This window comes from Rhineura floridana, chromosome 2 (genome assembly GCF_030035675.1).
Source record: "Rhineura floridana isolate rRhiFlo1 chromosome 2, rRhiFlo1.hap2, whole genome shotgun sequence".
In the NCBI taxonomy this organism is placed as follows: Eukaryota; Metazoa; Chordata; class Lepidosauria; order Squamata; family Rhineuridae; genus Rhineura; species Rhineura floridana.
In genome coordinates, this window is record NC_084481.1 from 121,475,755 (window position 1) to 121,497,199 (window position 21,445).

At 40.5% G+C, this 21,445-nt stretch overlaps 1 protein-coding gene across 6 annotated transcripts in view; it reads right to left on the bottom strand.

The window, feature by feature from the left end:
- The window catches only part of DENND5A (DENN domain containing 5A), a 142,078-nt gene that overhangs the window by 30,894 nt on the left and 89,739 nt on the right, over positions 1-21,445 (bottom strand). For 5 of the 6 annotated variants that reach the window (XM_061610372.1, XM_061610371.1, XM_061610374.1 and 2 more), the window contains 2 exons: positions 18,934-19,018; positions 2,118-2,202 (listed from right to left, as the gene is read on the bottom strand). In XM_061610372.1, coding sequence (XP_061466356.1) covers positions 2,118-2,202; positions 18,934-19,018 — 170 coding nt within the window. Of the gene's footprint in view, positions 1-2,117; positions 2,203-8,849; positions 9,078-18,933; positions 19,019-21,445 lie in introns of those variants that run through there. The other variant, XM_061610376.1, reaches the window with a different exon arrangement.

The following is a 21,445-nucleotide window of genomic DNA, read 5'->3' on the forward strand; positions in this document are numbered from 1 at the left end:
TATGATAAAGAACCAGAAATTTTAGAATGTGATGAAAGCTGCTCTTAAATACTTGGAAGAAACAAATCACCAGGAACAGATGGCATACCAATAGAGTTGCTACCAGTTACTGAGACTGAATCTGTCCAAATTTTGAGAAAAATTTGTCAAGAAATGCGGAAAACTAAACAATGGCCCACAGACAGGAAGCGTTCAATGTATATCCCTATTCCAAAGAAAGGGGATCCCAGGGAATGCAGTAATTATTCAACTATTGCGTTAATATCCCATGCAAGTGAAGTAATGCTCAATATTCTACAACAAACGCTCTTATCATATATGGAGTGTGAAATGCCAGATGTCCAAGCTGGCTTTACAAAAGGAAGAGGTACCAGAGATCGTATCACAAACATACGTTTGATAATGAAATGGACCAAGGAATTTCAGAAGAAAATCACCCTGTGCTTTATAGATTACAGCAAAGGCTTTGATTGTGTAGATCATGAAAAACTATGGAATGCTTTCAAAGAAATGGGGTGCCACAGCATCCGATTGTTCTGATGTGCAACCTATACTCTGGGCAAGAAGCTACTGTAAGGACAGAATATGGAGAAACCAACTGGTTCCTATCGAAAAGACTAAATTAATGAGAACAGAAGATTTATGTAACTTTAAAGTTGACAATGAGGACATTGAACTTGTCAAGGATTATCAATACCTTGGTATAGTCATTAACCAAAATGGAGACAATAGTTAAGAAATTAGAAGAAGGCTAGGACTGGGGAGGGAAGCTATGAGTGAACTAGGAAAGGTCCTCAAATGCAAAGATGCATCACTGAACACTGAAGTTCGGATCATTCAGGTCATGGCATTCCTGATCTCTATGTTTGGATGTGAAAGCTGGATAGTGAAAAAAGTGGATAAGAGAAAAATAAACTCATTTGAAATATGGTGTTGGAGGAGAGCTTTGTGGATACTATGGACCATAAAAAAGACAAATAATTGGGTGTTGGAACAAATTAAACCAGAACTACCATTAGAAGCTAAAATGATGAAACTGAGGTTATCATACTTGACACATAATGAGAAGACATGATTCACTAGAAAAGACAATAATGCTGGGAAAAACAGAAGGGAGTGGAAAAAGAGGAAGACCAAACAAGTGATGGATTGATTCCATAAAGGAAGCCACAGACCTGAACTTATAAGATTTGGTGGTTTATAACAGATGCTATCGGAGGTTGCTGATTCATAGGCTCACCATAAGTCGTAATCGACTTGAAGGCACATAACAACAAGCTATAGTTATATACTGCTGAATTACTGCTGAATTACTGAAGCTCCTATTTATGTTAATTATAAACCACTTAATTACTGAAGTACCAGTTACAGAAGTAGCTGTATTAACATGCTGCAGAACAAAAGACGAAAAGAATTCTATGACAACTTGGTGATTGTTACATATGCAACAGCCAACTTGGCTCCTACTGGGAGGAAGGGCGGGATATAAATCAAACAATAAATAAATAAACTTAACATGCATTAAGTGGACTGGAAATAGTAACTTTAAAACACCTTGTAAACTGGACTTTTCTTCCACAGTATATGATTGTGTTCACGTACACACACAAATTACACATGTATACACACACACATACACGGACTCCTTTGAGAGGAAGGGGGGATATAAATTAAACAAATAAAATAATAAACTATCCTTTTTTGTTCACTCCATGCATCTGATTGACTAGACTTGCCTTACGCTAAAATAAACTTAACACATCGGATGCCTACAGATCCACCCCATGGTTTCCCATTATGTTTGAACCAGGCCTTTATTTTGTCTCTACAGAGTGAGATGAATTTACAAGAGCTCATTTCATCATAAAAGAAAAGTACTGATTTTTACCACTTAACTCAATTTTGGCAGAACTGGAATTGCAATCCTCAACTCATGTAGTAGGAAGAAATTCCACTGAACACAATGGGACTAAGTAAATGTGCTTAGGATTGAGCTGTGTATCTCAAATCAGGAGAGATTCTCATTTAGAAAGCTGACAGAAACCATTTTAAACTCAGCTATGCTTAAAATGTGAATGAATATTTTATGCAAGTTTTTAGGGTTTTTAAAATCCAACCTCATGTCTTGGATGAGAGATACTCTTAAGGGAGACATTGCTGGGCTGGCATCAGACTTCCTTCTTTCTGAATCTAGAAGTATTCCTAAAATAAAGAAAACATTTTGTGTTAGTGCTGAACAATGTCAATGCTTTAATTTTTAGCAATGCATTCAGTCAGCAAATGAATATTTGGGCTCACTGCAAAGTGTAAACTCCCACACAAACCTAGCAGTCTGCCAGCAGATTTTTTTTCAGCTGTTACAGTTCCTATTGAAGCATCCAATGCCACATTCTGTGACATGTCATGGGATCAATTTCTGTGTACTCTATGCCCAACCATATGCCCCCTTCACCCCTGCCTCTCTTGGCTTATTAAACCTAGCAGAGGTGGTTTAGCTAGATGGGTCTGGACCATGGTTAATGCTTAATTGCACGAGGGAGTCCCTGTCATCTTGAAATGGGTGGTGGTATGTTCACTCCTAAAGAAGCTGGCTCTGGACCATTGCTTTGGACTATTTATTTATTTGATTTACATCTCACCCTTCCCCCCAGTAGGACTACTGACAGGTCCCAAATACTTCCTTGCTAGGGAAGGTGGTGTATAGGGTTGTGGCAGGGCAACTGCAGGCACCCTTTGATGATATGGATGATGTAAACCCATTCCAATCTGTGTCCAGGCCTGGCCATAGGACTGAATCAGTCTTGATCACTCTGATGGAGGATTTATATCAATAACAGGACAAGGCAAGTACAACCTTGCTTCTTCTTCTTGATCTCTCTGTGATTTTTGATACCATTGACCATGGTATCCTCCTGGACCAGCTCCATGGGATATAAATTGTGGTATGGTGTGGTATGGCACTGTGGTATGGTGACTCTAGTCCTATCTATGGAGCTAAATACAGACAGTAGTACTGGAAGAGTGTTTTTGGCCTTCTGGCACTTATGCTATGGGTATGATCCTTACAAGATCTTGGTAAGGTGCCATCTATATGTCAAAGACACTCGGATGTATCTCTGCATAATATCTGGATCAGGAGAGGCCATACAGGCCCTGGACCAGTGCCTGGATGAGAGAAAATAAACTGTGCTTGGATCATGGCAAGATGGGAGTGCTGTGGATGAGTAACTCCCATGCTCCCCCCCTAATGGTCAATTAGCTGCCCTGGACAGGGTCGCACTCCCTCTGAGGGAGCAGGTACACAGTCTGAAGATGCTTCTGAATCATTAAGTCACCTCAATGGCCTTTTATCAACTTTGGCTGGTACAACAGCTGTATCCATTCAATAGCTTGACCACAATAGACCAAGTACTGATAACTTCACGACTGAATTGTTGCAATGGAGTCTATGTGGGGCTTCCCTTACACTTGTTCTGGAACCTATAGTTAGTGAAGAATGCTGCAGCACAATTGCTGACACGAATAAGATCATATGAGCATATTACATCTATTCCACCCTTCAAACAAAATTTCCCAGGGTGGTTGGACTGTAGCCACAGCTTGACTTAATGCCATAAATTGGATCAGTTTTAGCACAAAAGTTCACATACAGAGATAATTCCATCAGAAAAATCCAAGTAGTTTCATTGAGATATTACAAACTTCATGCAGTTTTTTTTTACACAAGCTTATTCAAAGTAGAGTTGAATACAAAAACTATTTTTAAAAAGATAAACACAAGCATACACACAACCGTCATATTCTCCAAAGTTAATACTATTTAAAGTTATTATCAGCCGAGCTGCTGAAAGCCCTTTGAAACCAGACTGTAACCCTCTTGAATGAAGACTGGAAGAGGTTTCGAGACCACAGTTGTGCAGCCCGCAAATTCTGCACCATTAGTTTATGATTTTTTGATGTCTGGACAAGTATCTTTTCTTGTCAGTTGAAAATGAGAGAAACTGTCATGTCACACTCCTCTTGGGCAACAATATTGTTGAATAGACACTTCAGGTGGTGAATGCCAATGGAGATCAACTGGAAACTGCAAGCAAATCATCTCCTCTGTCAGTCAGAAACAGGCTTCTCCAGGTTGCACGTCTTATGGATCTCTGGAGAGAGATATCTTTTTCTTAAACCAGCATAAGCGAAGTTGAAAGGAACTCTTGCCAGATAGGGACACAATCCATGTGCTGATTGTTGGGGTTGAGATGGCGACAAGCCTGTTTTTGCAGTGAGGAGCCAAAGAAGACACACATTGGGTTTTGGCTGAGCCCCTACTGCTGCCCAAGGAGGCTTTGGCCAGGAGGATGCCAGAGAATGGCTGGGCCCTCAACAGCTCTTCTAGGTTTTCTGTGACACTGTCCCAAAGGCATTTATAGCCATTCACCTAAGTGTTCATGGGCCAAGTCCGAGGTGTTGCTATTAGTATAGAAGCCCTTACCAGGTTGGGACCAGTTTACTTAAAGGATCACCTTACCCCATACATACCCACTCAACTGCTTTGATCTGCAGGTCATGCACTTTTACAAATGCCATATAATGTTTGTTCTGTACCTGCAAACAATCCATCTTTTAATGTAGCAGCACCCATGCTATGGAACTTCTTGCCTATTAATATCTGCTTAGAAGTTTTTTGTTCTGACAAACCTACCCAAACATGTAATTTTGTTATGTCTATTTGTTTTAAATTTTGTCAATTTTATTAATATTTTTGATAAACATTTTACATTATGTAAGCTGCTTATAGATTCCTTTTTTAATTAAGCAGCTATATATTTTGTTAAATAAATAATGTTTGGGAACCTCATTACCTCTGTAACCCTTTTTGGAGTCCCACAATTGATGGAGATTCTTAATGTGAACAAGAAAGGGTCTTTTTAATTGCGGCACCCAGATTATAGAATGACCTCCCCGGAAACCTATGTTTGGCTCTCTCACTGAATGACTTTAAGTGGGCATTTAAGAATGTCAACATTTTTAGTTAAGACTATATACAATATGGTGTTTTATTGCTTCTATCTGCTCTGACATTGTTTTATCTCTTTTATTATAATCTATTTTGTCTTTTATAATTATGTCATCTATTTTTATTTTGTTTGTTGTTAACCATCTTGTGTCTGCAATGCAGAGAAAGGCAGGAAATTTTCATTATAATAAACTCAAATTACAGCAAAATGTGAAACCAGAAGAAGGTATTGTTTAATGCCAATTCAGTTGCAACAGCTTGTTTTTCCATGTCAACAAACACTTTGATGGTGAAAAGGGGGTTGTCACAGAGCAGAATTAATGTGTTGTGGTACAGCTCTTAAAAAAAGACTTTGGCATCCATCTGTTTATTGAAACATTAATGTAGTTCTGTATATATTCAGCTTAAACATGTTTGCTTTGTTTGTAGGAATCCTTATACACCAATCTTTAGAAAGAAAAGGCTTTTTTGGTAAAACAAGAACACTCCATAATCCTGAACAAAAATAATAGAGAACACTTGGGTTTCTTTGTAAGCAAACGTAACAGCTCCTGAAATGCATGACTCATATGCATCCAGTCTTTTTGATCATCCTCTGTACATCACACTACAACAAATGATTAGAGAGCGTGCTTTGGGAAGGGGTGGACAGAAGAAACAGCAGGTTTGGATAAGCAAAAGGTAGAGGGGAGCTGAGTTAGGTAAAGAGGTTGGAGCAAGGAGATTAGTTTAATGGGGCACAGGGCAGAAAGGTGAATTAGGGTAGTTGAAATCAGAGAAACAAGGAGAAAAACTGTGGTGCCTAGGGCAAAGGATGCTCAAAATTGCATTGGAAGGAGATTAAGGCAATATTGGGGAACAGTAGTCAAGAGACTACTCTGGGTTTGGGCAGAACAGTGAACAAGGCTGGTGGATGGAGTCTTAGCCTATCTTTTTCTTTTAGGTTCACTAGCCTTCATGGATCATATCGTAAACATACATTGGATAATGGAATGGACCAAGGAATTTCAGAAGAAAATTACCCTGTGTTTTATAGATTATAGCAAAGTTTTTGATTGTGTAGATCATGAAAAACTATGGAATGCTTTAAAAGAAATGGGGGTTCCATAGCATCTGATTGTCCTGATGGGACAACCAATTCTCTGGACAAGAGGCTACTGTAAGGACAGAATATGGAGAAACCGATTGGTTCCCAATCGGAAAGGGTGTTTAATCTATATGCAGAACATATCATACGGAAAACGGGATTAGACCAAGATGAAGGAGGTGTGAAGGCTGGAGGGAGAAATATGAATAATTTAAGATATGCAGACGATACCATACTACTAGCAGAAACCAGTAATGATTTGAAACGAATGCTGATGGAAGTTAAAGAGGAAAGCACAAAAGCAGGACTACAGCTGAACGTCAAAAAGACTAAAGTAATGACAACAGAAGATTTATGCAACTTTAAAGTTGACAACGAAGACATTGAACTTGTCAAGGATTATCAATACCTTAACACAGTCATTAACAAAAATGGAGTCAATAATCAAGAAATTACAAGAAGGCTAGAACTGGGGAGGGCAGCTATGAGAGAACTAGAAAAGGTCCTCAAATGCAAAGATGTATCACTGGACACTAAAGTCAGGATAATTCAGACCATAGTATTCCCGATCTCTATGTTTGGATGTGAAAGTTGAACAATGAAAAAAGTGGATAAGAGAAAAATCAACTCATTTGAAATGTGGTGTGGGAGGAGCCCTTTGTGGATACCAGGGTCTGTAAAAAAGGCAAATAATTGGGTGTTAGAACAAATTAAATCAGACCTAACACTAGAAGCTAAAATGATGAAACTGAGGTTATCATACTTTGGACACATCATGAGAAGACAGGATTCACTAGAAAAGGCAATAATGCTGGGAAAAACAGAAGGGGGTAGAAGAAGAGGAAGGCCAAACAGGAGATTGATTCCATATAGGAAGCCACAGACCTGAACTTACAAGATCTGAACAGGATGGTTTATAACAGATGCTATTGGAGGTCGCTTATTCATAGGGAAGAAATAATCTTCAAAGGCTCAAAAAGTAATACCTTTGCTTTGTTATAGAATCATAGAGTTGGAAGGAGCCCATAAGGTCATCGAGTCCAATCCCCTGCTCAATGCAGGAGTCCAAATTAAAGTATCCCTGACAGGTGGCAATCCAGCTGCCTCTTGAATGCCTCCAGTGTTGGAGAGCCCACCACCTCCCTAGGTAATTGATTCCATTGTCATACTGCTCTGACAGGAAGTTTTTTCTGATGTTCGGATGAAATCCAGCTTCCTGCAACATGAGCCCATTATTCCGTGTCCTGCACTCTGGGATTATCAAGAAGAGGTCCTGGCCCTCCTCTGTGTGGCACCCTTTCAAGTGCTTGAAGTGTGCTATCACTAAACATGCCCAGTTCTTTCAGTCTCTCCTCATAGGACTTTGTTTCCAGTCCCGATCGTCCTTGTTGCCCTCCTCTAAAGCTGTTCCCGTTTGTCTGCATTCTGCTTAAAGTGCAGTGCCCTGTAAATGCAGCCTAAAATAGCATTTGCCTTTTTGAAGCCACGTTGCACTGTTGGCTCATATTCAGTTTATGATCAACAACAATTCCAAGATCCATATTGCATGTAGTGTTGCTGAGCCAAACATTCCCCATCTTATAACTGTGTCTGCATCCTTCCTAAGTGTGGTGTCCAGAAATGGATGCAGTACTCAAGATAAGGCCTAACTAGTGTCAGAGGGGAACCAACACATCACGCAATTTGGAAACTATACTTCTGTTAATGGAGCTTAAAATAGCATTTGCCTTTGTTGTAGCAACATCACACTGTTGGCTCACGTTCAGCTTGTGATCAACAACAATCCCAAAAATTCTTCTCACATGTAGTGTTGCTGAGCCAAGTATCCCCCATCTTATAACTGTGCATTTAGTTTCTTTTTCCTTGGTGTTGAACTTTGCACTTATCCCTGTTAAATTTCATTCTCTGTTTTCAGCCCAATGCTCCAGCCTATCAAGATTCCTTTGAATTTTGTTTCTGTCATCCAGGGTATTAGCTATCCCCCCCAATTTAGTATTATCTGCAATTTGATAAGCATTCCCTGCACCTCCTCATCCAGGTCATTAATGAAAAAGTTGAAGAGCACTGGGCCCAGGACTGAGCCCTGCAGTACCCCACTCGTTACTTCCCCTCAGTGTGAGAAGGAACCACTAATAAGCACTCTTTGGGTACGATTCTGGAGGCAACTATGTATTCGCTTGTTAGTTGTTCCATCCAGCCCACATTTAGCTAGCTTGCTAATCAAGATATCATGGAGCACTTTGTTAAAAGCTCTGGTGCAGTCGAGATACATTATGTTCACAGCATTCCCACAATCTACCAGGGAGGTTACCCGATCAAAAAATGAGATAAGATTAGTCTAGCAGGATTTGTTCTTGATAAATCCATGTTGGCTTCTAGTAATAACTGCATTGTTTTCAAGGTGCTTACAGACTGACTGCTTTATAATCTGCTCCATAATTTTCCCAGGGATCAATGTTAGGCTGACTGGTCTGTAGTTCCCAGGTTCTTCCTTTTTGATGATGATAATGGTTTATGTCTATGCTGCCTTTTGGCCAAAAGACCCTCAAGGCAGCTTACAAAAAAATAAACACAAATATGGAAATACACATAAATGAAAACAGTATAATTTACAAAAATTAAATAACAAGGTATTAACATTATTACAAAGCAACAATAGCAACTTTCAATGACAATACAATAATAATTATTTTTAATTAATTAATATTAATTATTTAATTATTTTTGTAAAAACTTTAGGGGGCAGGAACATTTTAGGGGGGCACCCCCACAGCTACAGGTCTTGGTGGAAGTACGCAAAGAAGAAATATGAAGCGGCTACGCCCATCACATGGTGTCTGGTCTCCTCCTTTCCTTTTCCTTTTAATTACGTTCTGCACGGCAATCTCGTCTCTCCTTTTCTTCCTCTCCCCTGCCCTGAGCGTCCAGGACAGGATGGAGCTGGCCGCCTCCCTAAACCTCACCGACACCAAAAGTGAAGACCTGGTACCAGAACAGAAGATAAGAGAGACGGTGGGGAGCAGAGGAGTTGGGGCCTCCTTTCCCCTCCCTTACTCCAGATCAATTACCCTGGAATTTTGAAGATAGGGACAACATTAGCCCTCCTCCAATCGTCCAGCACTTCACCCATCCTTCACGATTTCACAAAGATAACAGACAGTGGTTCTGAGAGTTCTTCAGCCAGTTCCTTCAATACTCTAGGATGCAATTCATCAGGTCCTGCACATCTGAACTCATTCAAAGTGATTAGGTATTCCTTGACCATTTGTCTCTCAGTCTCAAGCTGCAATTCTGCCCCTTCAACATTTGCTAGGAGGGTCATAGATCCTCTTTTGGGAGAAGACTGAGGAACTGAGCGCTTCTGCCTTTTCTTTGCATTTGTTTTCATTTTCCATCCTCATTGAGTAGCTATACCACCATTTCTTTTCTCTGTCTTTTACTGTGGATGTACCTGAAGAAAGCTTTTTTGTTGCTTTTGGCATCTCTCGCTAACCTCAGCTCATTCTCAGCTTTAGCCTTCCTGATGCCATCCCTGCAATTCCATGCTACCTTTCTGTACTCTTCCTTTGTGGTCTGGCCTTCCTTCCACTTTCTGTATGTGTCCTTTTTTGTTTTCAGGTCATCTCTAATCTTTCAGTGAAGCCACATTGGCTTCTTCTGCTCTCTTCCCTCCTCCCTTTCTTTTCCTTGACAGAATTGTTTGCCATTGTGCCTTTAGAATTTCCTCTTTTAGAGATTTGTCAAATTAATCAGCTTTAAAGAACTTCTGGATGAGCTATAACTCTTCTCTGTTATTCACGAAATTAACAGCTTATCTCTGTTTCTATTGCAAAAAGCTGTCCTGGAAGTGCATTCTAAAGATATAAACAGAAGAGGGATTTCTATTCCGAGGAACATTATATTGTCTGGGACTATTCTCTTTTTGGTCTATTTTATTTTGACGAATCTGCTTCTTCACGACGCCACTAACTGTTTTGATGCTGGGAACTAAATCTGTTTTATATTTTTGAACATAGAGAGATAAGGCAGGCTGCTCTGTTTATACTGTGATGTCATCAAGCCTGGAATATTAACCCAATTGTTGCTGAAATAAGGTGGTTCTTCTTTATTTTTGTTTTGTTTTGTTTTCGTGGTTTTAAAAATGGCAATCAAGAAAGTGGCTGAGAATCTGGAAGTAATTATGTTTTAGAAAATAATGGATGAGATTGAGATAACGAAACAAACCCTGCGACAGGGCAGTAAGGAGCTGAAAATTGAACTGAGCAAAATGACGCAGGAGCTTAAAGAAATAGGGGATCCTGTGAGAGAGGAGAATGAGATCAGAGATGAGAAAAGAAAAAATAAAGGGAAGATACAAGCCCTGGAGATTGGAACAAATGTGGAATTGGAAAAAGATCTGGAGTTTATGGATATTAGAAATAAAATCTACTGTTTGGAATTTAACGTTATCTCTGAAGAAATTAATGAAGATATTAGAGATAAAGTTATCAATGGCTTGGATAATCTTCTGGACTGGAATGACGTGATGGAGCTTGATATAGAGAAAATCTATGGAATTAACTGCAGCCATGTGACAATGGAAAAACTCTCAAGAGATGAGCCAGTGCACTTTGTAAAAAAGAAGAACAGAGATATGACTTTACAACAATATTTCAGCAACTTATTCAGAATTGATGGGAAGAAAATATTTGGGATAGAGGAAATTCCCATCAGACTCTTATTATATGACTATGGTTATGACAGCAACATTATTATGGAATACTGATAATGGAAGATTGGACACTGAAATTACTGGACTTAACAAGACTATTGAAGATGGAAGATGGAATTAATATGGATAATGGAATAATGGCTATTGAAATTATTGGACCTAACAGATTTTGATGAGATGGATTAATCGATATGTTTATTTGGACTATGGTTATGACAATAAGATTATTATTATTATTAACGAGATGGATTAATCGACATGTTTATTAGGAGAAAAATTGATAGATATATTTCTTAAAGAATTGAAACCTCTCTTTGACTTTTTGTGGAAAGAATAAAGTAATGTTTATGAGATTTGATGATTAATTAAGATAACTACTGGAGGAAAGTGATTTTATAATATAATTTAAGAGACAGGATTGTTATATATTGTAGACCTATAACTGATTTGATCTGCGACAAATGGGAAGTCAACATTTTATTTTTTTGTTTAATCATTTTTGTTTTGTTTTGTTTTTTGTCTTTGAATGTTTTATGATTTTGTTTTGTATGTTTTATGAAAATTTGAATAAAAATTATTGTAAAAAAAAAAAAAGAATTTCCTCTTTTAGAAACTCCCACCCATCTTTTACTCCTTTTCTCATTAGGGTCGCTTGCCACAGAACCTTACTTACCATTGCTCTGAGTTTATTAAAATCACCTTTCCTATAGCTACCTTCAGCTTTTGCTTCCTTTAAAATTTATTTATTAATTTATTATTTTATTTATATCCCGCCTTTCCTCCCAGCAGAAGCCCAGGGCAGCAATCAAGAACTCAAGTACAGTTCAAGGTTCTAGTTCAACCCCTATACAGCTTGGGACCAGGATACCTGAAATATCATCTTATCCCTTATATACCTAGTCGATCACTGCGCTCTGCAGGTGAGGGCCTCCTGTAGATATCATCTTATCAGGAGGTCTGTTCTGCAGAACATAGGAAATGGACCTTTAATGTGGCGGCACCTATCCTGTGGAATTCCATCCCCTTAAATATTAGACAGGCCATCTCTGTTATCTTTTCGGCACCTATTGAAGACCTTCCTCTTTCAACAAGCCTTTTAAGTTGAGCCCTTGTCCCAGTCTGCATCTGTGTTGGAATTGCTTTTTAAGATGTTTTTAAACCTTCTGTTTTTAAAATAAAAAATACACTTTTAACCTTTTTTTAAAAATATGTTTTGAAAGTTTTTTAAAAATATGTTTTTAAGATGTTTTGTTTAATGTATTTTAAAGTCTGATTTTATGATGTTTTGACGTGTTTTTAGTGCTTTTGTTTGCCGCCCTGGGCTCCTGCTGGGAGGAAAGGCAGGATATAAATCAAATAATAAATAAATAAATATAGCATGGTCACTTTCTCCCAGAGTTCCCATAACTGCCACTTCACCCACCAACTCATCTCTGTTGGTTAAAATCAAGTCAATGATAGCCAATCCTTAAGTTGCTTCCTCCACTTTCTGTAGGAGAAAGTTATCTCCAACACAAGTCAGGAATTTCTTGGAGGGGCCGTGCTTGGCAGAACTTGTCTCCCAACAGATATTGGGGTAACAGAAGTCCCCCATTACTACTACATTATGTCTCCTCAAAACATTGGCAATTTGCTTTGCAAAAGTTTCATCATCTTCTTCTCCTTAATTGGGTAGTCAGTAGTACACTTCTTTTATTCCACTCCTTGCCCCATTAATTTTCATCCAGGTACTCTCAAGTGGAGCTACCAAGCTCATCCTTCTGTATTTCTCTGCTGAGATATATATTTTTAACATAGAGCACAACTCCGCCTCCCTTTCTATTCCTTCTGTTCTTTTTGAACAGATTATATTCTTCAGTTGCTGTGTTTCAGTCTTGGGAGTCATCCCACCAAGTTTCAGTTATATCTATCAAGTGATATTTACCCTCTTGTATTAAGAGTTCAAGTTCTTCCTGTTTCCCATACTCTGGGCATTAGTATACAGACATGTGATTTATGGCCTGGCTTCCTTCCTACATGATGAAGACTACTACTGGGCTCCATTAGAGTCGTTCCCTCAGTTCCTCTTACTATGCACAAACCTTTGTTAGTCATTACCGCTAAGTCTATATCTCCCTCCCCCTTAGGATTCAGTTTAAAGCTCTCCTGATGAATTTCTCCATGATGTGGCCAAACACATTCTTCCCAGTCCTTGTGAGGTACAACCCATCACTTGCCAGCAGTCCACCTTCCAGGAATCGTAGCCCATGGTCGCAGAATCCAAATCTCTCACGTCGGCCCCACCTTCATAGCCAGTCATTCACTTGGAGTATTTTTCTTTCCCTTTCCACTCCTCTTCTAAGTACTGGAAGGACGGATGAGAAAACTATCTGAGCCCCAAAGTCCTTGAGTTTCCTTCCCAGAGCTTCAAAGTCTGATGTGATTTCTTTGTAACTCCACTTGGCAATATCATGCATTCCCACATGGATGAGAAGAAAGGGTATCTGTCAGTGGGCTTTATGAGCAATGGCAACCCTTCCATCACATGTCTAATCCATCCTCCAGAGACAGCATACCTGGCAAGTCCATGGATCTTCTTGGCATAGTTGGGTGTCAGATTCCATGCAGTAGAGAATCTCCCACCACTACTACTCTTCTTCTTGTTGTGGGGCGTGGTTTCCTTGCCTCTGCTTGAATGAGATTCAGCCTCTTGCTTGCTGTCGTATGGGGTTTCCTGTAATTCTTCTCCTGCAGGCTGTCCTCTAGTCTCATCCTCAAGTGCCTGGAAGCAGTTCTGTAGTTCCACTGGTGATGGATGTCTTCTTGCTCTTCTGTTCCTAACTGTCACCCTTTTCCACGGAGTCTCCTCTTCTGCTTCAACATGCTGTTGGTCTTCCACCTCCTATACTTCTCTTTGCTGTTGTTGTTCCAGCGTTCTAAGAACTTTTCATCTTCTCTTGTATTTTTCAGTGTGGCCACCTGCCGTTCTAGGCCCCTCACTTTTTCTTCCAACAGCACCACCAACTTGCACTTGTTGCACGTGTATGCCATGTTGTTCTTAGGCAAGAAAACAAACACTGCACACACCTTGCAGGTCACCACCACTGGATTGTCCTTCCTGTCCATTGTCTCTACTGCTTTTTCTTTCTGTCTTCCTACTTGCATTGGAATGGCCTGTGCTTTGTCCTGTCCTCCTTTAGGATAAATAGGAGAATCTCACTGGTATGTGGTGTGCCATACAAGGGGAAAAAAATAGGACCTCCCCCGCCAAACTCCTGTTAGCTCACCCTGTTCACTCACTCTCTGAAAGCTGGCTTGCTTGTATCTCCTCTGAACCAGTTGACACAGCTCCCTCTGTTCTGCTCAATTAGGAGTCAGGAAACAGAATGAAAACTCCCAGCCCACACAGCTGTTCTCAGTTGCACTCAGAAGCTATCAGGGCACACCCCTTTAGCCAGCAGCTATCAGGCCATGTCCCTTCCAATCAAGCTACTATGGAGCCCTTCAGAGCACACAGCTTCAGACCCCTCTTTAACGATATACATTGAAACTAATTTCTGGGTTCCACACTAGTGAAATAATAAAGAAATAGGGCAGGGCTGTGCAGGTGTGGCCTGACAGTTCTGAACAGCTATCAAATCAGAAAGTACCCACGCTGTACTTTAGGACACAGAGCATGGCAGATCCCTGCTTCTTGGCTCAGGAATTAGATCACTAGGAATAAAGGGCAGATTTACCTCCCATCCCAATTGCATTCCTGTGTGCAGGTCTTTACTTTCACCCATGTAAATAAATGGCTTCTGTTCCTTTCCATGGGAAAAGAAAAGGATTGCCTGTGAGGAAAATAATGTAATCAGGAAAAAACTTAAGCACTACTTCTGACAAGGAGCCTCCATCAACAATGAATCCAGAGCAGATTCACTGGTCCATGCAGCAGTCCCTGAAATATGCAGCCCATGCCTCCACATACATTCCATTCCACGTACTGACTGGGTACATTGCTAGTACTACATTCTAGAGAGAATGCTGCTGAAAATGCAATTTCTGAAATCAAATGAAATTCTGGAACCAAGTGAGTTCTGGCTCGGGCTAATAACTGTTTGTTACTTCAGTTTCCTACTAACATTAAAAAAAACATTCTGCACAAATATAGCCTTTTTATTAGCTTCAAACATCCATCCCAATAAATGTCGACTTCTAAAATATTGCAGCAAACTGGCCCTCCAGGTTTTTGTGGATTCCACCTCCCATCAGCTCCAGCCAGCATAGCCAATGACCAGAGATGATAGTAGTTGTAGCCCACAATGTCTTAGAGGACCACAGGCTATTGACCCCTGCAGTAAAGACTTAACAGGCTTCTATGCACTGGTAACCTCCAGGCTGGATTACTGTAATGTGTTCTATATGGGGCTGCCCTTGAAGTTGGTCCAGAAGCTGCAGCTGGTGCAAAATGCAGCAGCATGACTACTGACTGGGGCAGAGTATTGCCAACATGTCACCCCCTGATGAAAAAATTGCACTGGCTGCCCATTAGCTACTGAGCCAAGATCAAGGTTCTGGTTTTGTTGTAGAAAGCCCTATACAGTTTGCTACCAGGATACCTGAAAGATCATCTAAGCCCTTATATACACAGTTGATCACTGCGCTCTGCATGAGGGCCTCCTGCGAATACCATGTCATCAGGAGATCCGTTCCGCACAACATAGGAGGCACGCCTTTAGTGTTGTAGAACCTATATTTTGGAATTGCCTCCCCTTAAATATTAGAGCCAGTGTGGTGTAGTGGTTAAGCTGTTGGACTATGACCTGGGAGACCAGGGTTGAAATCCCCACACAGCCACGAAGCTCACTGGGTGAACTTGGGTCAGTCACTGCCTCTCAGCCTCAGAGGAAAGCAATGGTAAACCCCCTCTGAATACCGCTTACCATGAAAACCCTATTCATAGGGTCACCATAAGTCGGAATCAACTTGAAGGCAGTCCCCAAATATTAGACAGGGACCATCTCTGCTATCTGTTCGGTGCCTACTGAAGACTTTCCTCTTAAGAACGTAAGAACATAAGAAGAGCCTGCTGGATCAGGCCAGTGGCCCATCTAGTCCAGCATCCTGTTCTCACAGTGGCCAACCAAGTGCCTGGGGGAAGCCCGCAAGCAGGACCCGAGTGCAAGAACACTCTCCCCTCCTGAGGCTTCCGGCAACTGGTTTTCAGAAGCATGCTGCCTCTGACTAGGGTGGCAAAGCACAGCCATCATGGCTAGTAGCCACTGATAGCCCTGTCCTCCATGAATTTGTCTAATCTTCTTTTAAAGCCATCCAAGCTGGTGGCCATTACTGCATCTTGTGGGAGCAAATTCCATAGTTTAACTATGCACTGAGTAAAGAAGTACTTCCTTTTGTCTGTCCTGAATCTTCCAACATTCAGCTTCTTTGAATGTCCACGAGTTCTAGTCTTATGAGAGAGGGAGAAGAACTTTTCTCTATCCACTTTCTCAATGCCATGCATAATTTTACACTCTTCTATCATGTCTCCTCTGACCCGCCTTTTCTCTAAACTAAAAAGCCCCAAATGCTGCAACCTTTCCTCGTAAGGGAGTCGCTCCATCCCCTTGATCATTCTGGTTGCCCTCTTCTGAACCTTTTCCAACTCTAGAATATCCTTTTTGAGATGAGGCGACCAGAACTGTACACAGTATTCCAAATGCGGCCGCACCATAGATTTATACAACGGCATTATGATATCGGCTGTTTTATTTTCAATACCTTTCCTAATTATCGCTAGTTATTGAATTGTCTTTCAACAAGCCTTTTAAGTAGAGACCTTATCCCAGTCTGTATCTGTTTTGGAATTGCTTTTTAAGATATTTTTAAAGGTCACTTTTAAAAAAGATGTTTTTAAAAGATGCTTTGTTTTAATATGCTTTTAAAGATGCTTTGTTTAAATATATTTTAAAGTATGTTTTTTAAGATGTTTTAGAGTGTGGTTTTTTTTGGCTCCTGTTGGGAGGAAGGGCGGGATATCAATTTAAATAACTAAATAAATACTGTCTACCAAGCGGTGGTGAAGGCAGCACTTTGCCACCTCCATTGCGTCCTCAAAGAACTGTCCAGCAGAGTTGTTTTGAATGGTCAGGAAGGCTGGTTACACCAGAAATGGTGGATGGTCCTCAAGAGCAGCTGGCAGCATGCTGTAATTAGCTTGCACAGTATTTTGAGGATAAAGTCACTTTGTTCCACAGTGCCTTGGATGCTGCAGTTGTTGGAACACCAGTCAAAGGGTCCAATGCACCCTATGAGATCAATTTCAATTTATGCAGCCTGATGTGGACAGGGGCTTTCCATGACACTTCTTGCTCTTTTAATCCCTGCCCATCCTGGCTGATGAAAGCCAGTCCGGGTTAGGAAGGGCATTGACTGATGCATCCAGAGTTTGGTGAATGCATCATGCAATGGAAATGTGTATGCTGACCTTAAACAGGTGACAGTATGTCTAATTCTGAAGAAGCCCACCCTGGACTCTATAAGAGGTCACCACCCCATCAGAGGTGCCACCAGCAGGTAGCCCAGAATCTGAGCTTTCCATTTTTTAAAAAATAAGTCTTTAGCCCTCCTAGAAAGTTATGGAGCAAAATGTGCAAGGACCCTTCTACAGATGCAAAAGCCCAGAACAAAACTGGAAAAATTCAGGAAAAAAAATTGTTTGGGTTTTTTTGTTTTTTCCAGGCCTTTTTGTTTTTTTCCAAAAAATTGGGAAAATTGAAAAAATGAAGAAAAATGGATTATGTAATGTTTTATTTTAGCATGATGAATAAAATGTTTCATTGAATCTTGGGCACCCCCTTTTTCTCAGTACTTTTTATGGGAATGGATGCGGAGGAGCCTCAATGGCTAGGAGTGCCTTTTGTCATGATTCCCTCTGAGTACTTCAGTTCAGACCAGGAGTGGCAGGCACTAGAAAAGGACAATGAATGGGAGGAAGAAGGGGATGAGACAATGGAGCGGAGGCTGGTTGACTGAGCAGCCCCCCCGCCTCCATATGTGCCTGGTTTTGCTATTGGAGCAGGAATCCCAAAGACTTCCTCTCCTCTGCCTGTGGAAGAGAGGGAGCTGTCAGACTGTGGAGGCTGCTTCCCCACTGTGGGGCAAGGAGGATGCTATGACACCATCTGATGTGACAAAGCAGAAGGATTCAGGCATCAAGGCAGGTCCAGGAATGGCTCCCAGCGAGAGGCAATGTATAAAGAGAAAAAAGAGACACATCCGCCTTGACATAGTGCCTGCCTGCAGGCCAGGAACACCTGCAGGACTAGAGTTTCTCATGTGTAGCTGGGCATCGCAGCCTCTGCTTAAAAGCTTGGCAGGGAAACTTGATGGAACAACTTCTCAGCTCCTTTGCAGTCTTAAAATTATTATTATTGATCTTGGACTTGTGGACCTTTGCCCTTCCTCCTTGAACAGACTTATTCCTACTAATTCTTCACCTTGTAAGAGCTCCTGGATTGTATCCGGCTCTTTCCATGCCGCTGAGTCTGTACCATTTAATCTGCTTTAATAAAGAATCACTTCCTTACTTATAAGTAGTGCATCTGCTGACATGTTTTGGGCAGGAGCCAGGATACCTTTTACCAGCTACACCTCATATGCCAACTATGGTCATTCTGGGACAGGGATAGCCTGGACACAGTTTTTCATGCATTGATAACCTCAAGACTCAATTATTACCCTTGGGCTTGGTCCAGAAGCTCCAGTTCATGCAAAATGCTGTGGCTTCTAGAGTGCCACTCCATGGCTCAGACACACAGTACATACCCACCAGATGTATTGTGGGCCCAACTCTGTGGAACTCCCTCATAGCCAAGATCAAACAAGCCTCCTCCCTATTGAATGTCTGGCATTTAATGAATACCTTTTTATTTCAGCAGGCTTTTTACCTAAGTTTTTTCTGAGTTTATGGTTAATTTTAACTGATCTTATCTCTATTGTATCTTTTTTATAACCTTATTGTAGATTGCTTAGAGACTATGGTGTTATATAAATTGTTGAATAAATATAAATCAACAAATCAGTATTTTGTGCAATTGCTCTCTTGTGTAACTTCCCCCCCCCCAAAATGAAGACACTGTTCATAATCTTTATATAAGCCAACTGTACCTGACGTACTGATGCTTCCGGATGTAGGTTTTCGCTGCCTGTTTTCTTGGTAATGTAATAAGTGTGACCACAAAGCAGATTTCCCCTGAGATTAAAAAAAAGATTGTCAAATGCAACACAAATTAGTAATTTGGGGGGGATTTGGTTTTACATTTATGATATATAATTTTTAGTTTTATTTCAAAAAGTATCACATTAAAGGTAACCATTAGATACTACTGAACAAAGACAAAATCTCTAAAACATCTAAAAACAAATGTACGTGCCATCCTTGCCCCTTATTCACTAAATGCTTTCATTAAACTGTCAACTAACCCAAAGCAAGCTATATGCATCAACTACTTCCACTGCTTTATCACACTCCTCTACTAAATATTATTATAGCATAGTCCCCATTGCTCACTCCACTACTCCCTCATCACACTTCATGAGACTTCTGATATTATAAATATAAAATGCAATATAATAATGCATGCACTGTGCTATCAAGGTTAAACTATCCTTTGTTTTTTAAAAAAACTACATTGCAATGGTTCTCAACTTTACTGTACTGTGTCTTCCTTTTGATTAAAAAGAAGTTTTATAAAGAAAAACTTGGTAAGTTATCACCAATGTGAGTGGCAATACTAGTTGTGTGTTGTCATAACATACAGCTGGGGAACCTGCGGCCCTCCAGATGTTGTTGGACTACAACTCCCATCAGCCCAGCCATGGCCAATAGATTATGAGAGTTGTAGTCTGGCAACATCTGGAGGGCCACAGGTTCCCTATTCCTGTCAGATCATAATCAAAAGGAAAAAAACTTGCCCTTATCAAGAGATTGACTTGGAGTCAACCAGCTTAAACCCAGCTGCCAGTCTCTGCCAAGCTAATGGACAGGCATACCTTTGCTGTCTTAGACAGACTGAATTTACTCTTGATATCTGTGTTATTCTTTATAATCTAAGGCTGCAATCCTGTGCACTATTACTTGGGAGTAAGGCCCACTGAACTTAATGGGACTAATTCCCAATGTACTTTTCATAGGACTGAGCTACCTATATTCAACCCTGCCCTATGGAACTACATCTATTCTAGGTCAGAGTTTTAATTAAAATCCTGTTTCATGTTGATTTCTGTATGTCTGGATTTATGCTCTGTTTTCCAGAAAAGGCACTCTTAAGAGACCTTGTTTGCCCCTGGGTTGTTCAACACACTGACCAAATCTCAAAGCCTTGCCTAGACACTTGAATCTGAATATAGAGGTAACACAGGTGCATAATAACATTTAAAACATATTGTTATAAAATCTTGACAGGACTGGGCACTATTTCCTTGTTACAGATTCACTAGATCACCACTAGTCTATGATATGGAGAGGAAAAAGTTTGCACTTCATCTATGCTGTTTCCTCCTTCCGGCACTTGGTTCTTGACCTTGAACCAAGTCATGGAGCTGCTCCTCCGCTGTCAGCTACTTTCCCCTTTAAACAAAGCACAACAGCCCGTGCACACTCCCAAACCCTTCTTTCCTCTTGTAAGGCATCCTAGTCTCTCCAGTAGAGATGTATACTGGATACTGGCTTAGCTGCCCCAGCAGGAGCAGCCTTAGCAAGTTAAGTACAGTGGCCTGGCCCTCTCACCCAGAACAAAAGAATCCTAGATAATGTCTCAGGAATCCTTCCACAACTGGGGGTAGGCAGCCGCTAAATTTGGTTCCTAAGCAAGGACTTGCTGGCCTAATCTGTTATGCATGTTACAAATTAATTCCAGAGTGGTTCAAGAACAACCAAGATGTCAGTTCGTCCACAGTAATCTTTAGATCATGACAAATACTATCTGAAGAACTGGTATCTAACTAGCATCACAATCAAATCTATTCACTTGTTGTTGCAACAGGACCTGTTTGTATTAGTTGAAACAAAATCAAATAGCAATACTAAAGGCTCCTGTCACCCTTCTCCAGCATTCCAGAAAAAGTGTTCATGTAAATAGCAGATTATATAACAGAACTCATCCTTTTAGCCTATTATGACTGCAACTTAGTTTGCAAAATATGTGGATGAGAACATCCTAAACTTCTGGTTCACATAAATAGGGCTAATAACCATGACATCCAAAATTGTAAGATCAAGCTAAAGGTAATGAAACACACAAAAATCTGTTCTTAGAAGGATAAGAATAAGGATAACTGCACACGTAACTGATTTCCTCTATGGAGGTCACCATGTTGTAAAATCAGTTTACTCTGCATGTACACTGTCATGTATGACAAAATAAACAGAGGTCTGATCTCTCTCCCTCACTCTCACTCACACACAGATCTGCCAGCAAATCAGGGATTCCCACTAGATGTCTGTGTGGGAACACAGAATTCATCAAATATAATGCACATTAATTATACAATTTCTTATAAAGAAATAAAATCCGTCTAGGATGTATCTTTGAAAAGTTAAAGGGGAAGGAATAAGAGAGAGGGGGAGTCAGGTGAAGATAACGCCAGGCGCTCTACCTGGCCTCTCCCCTTTCCAACA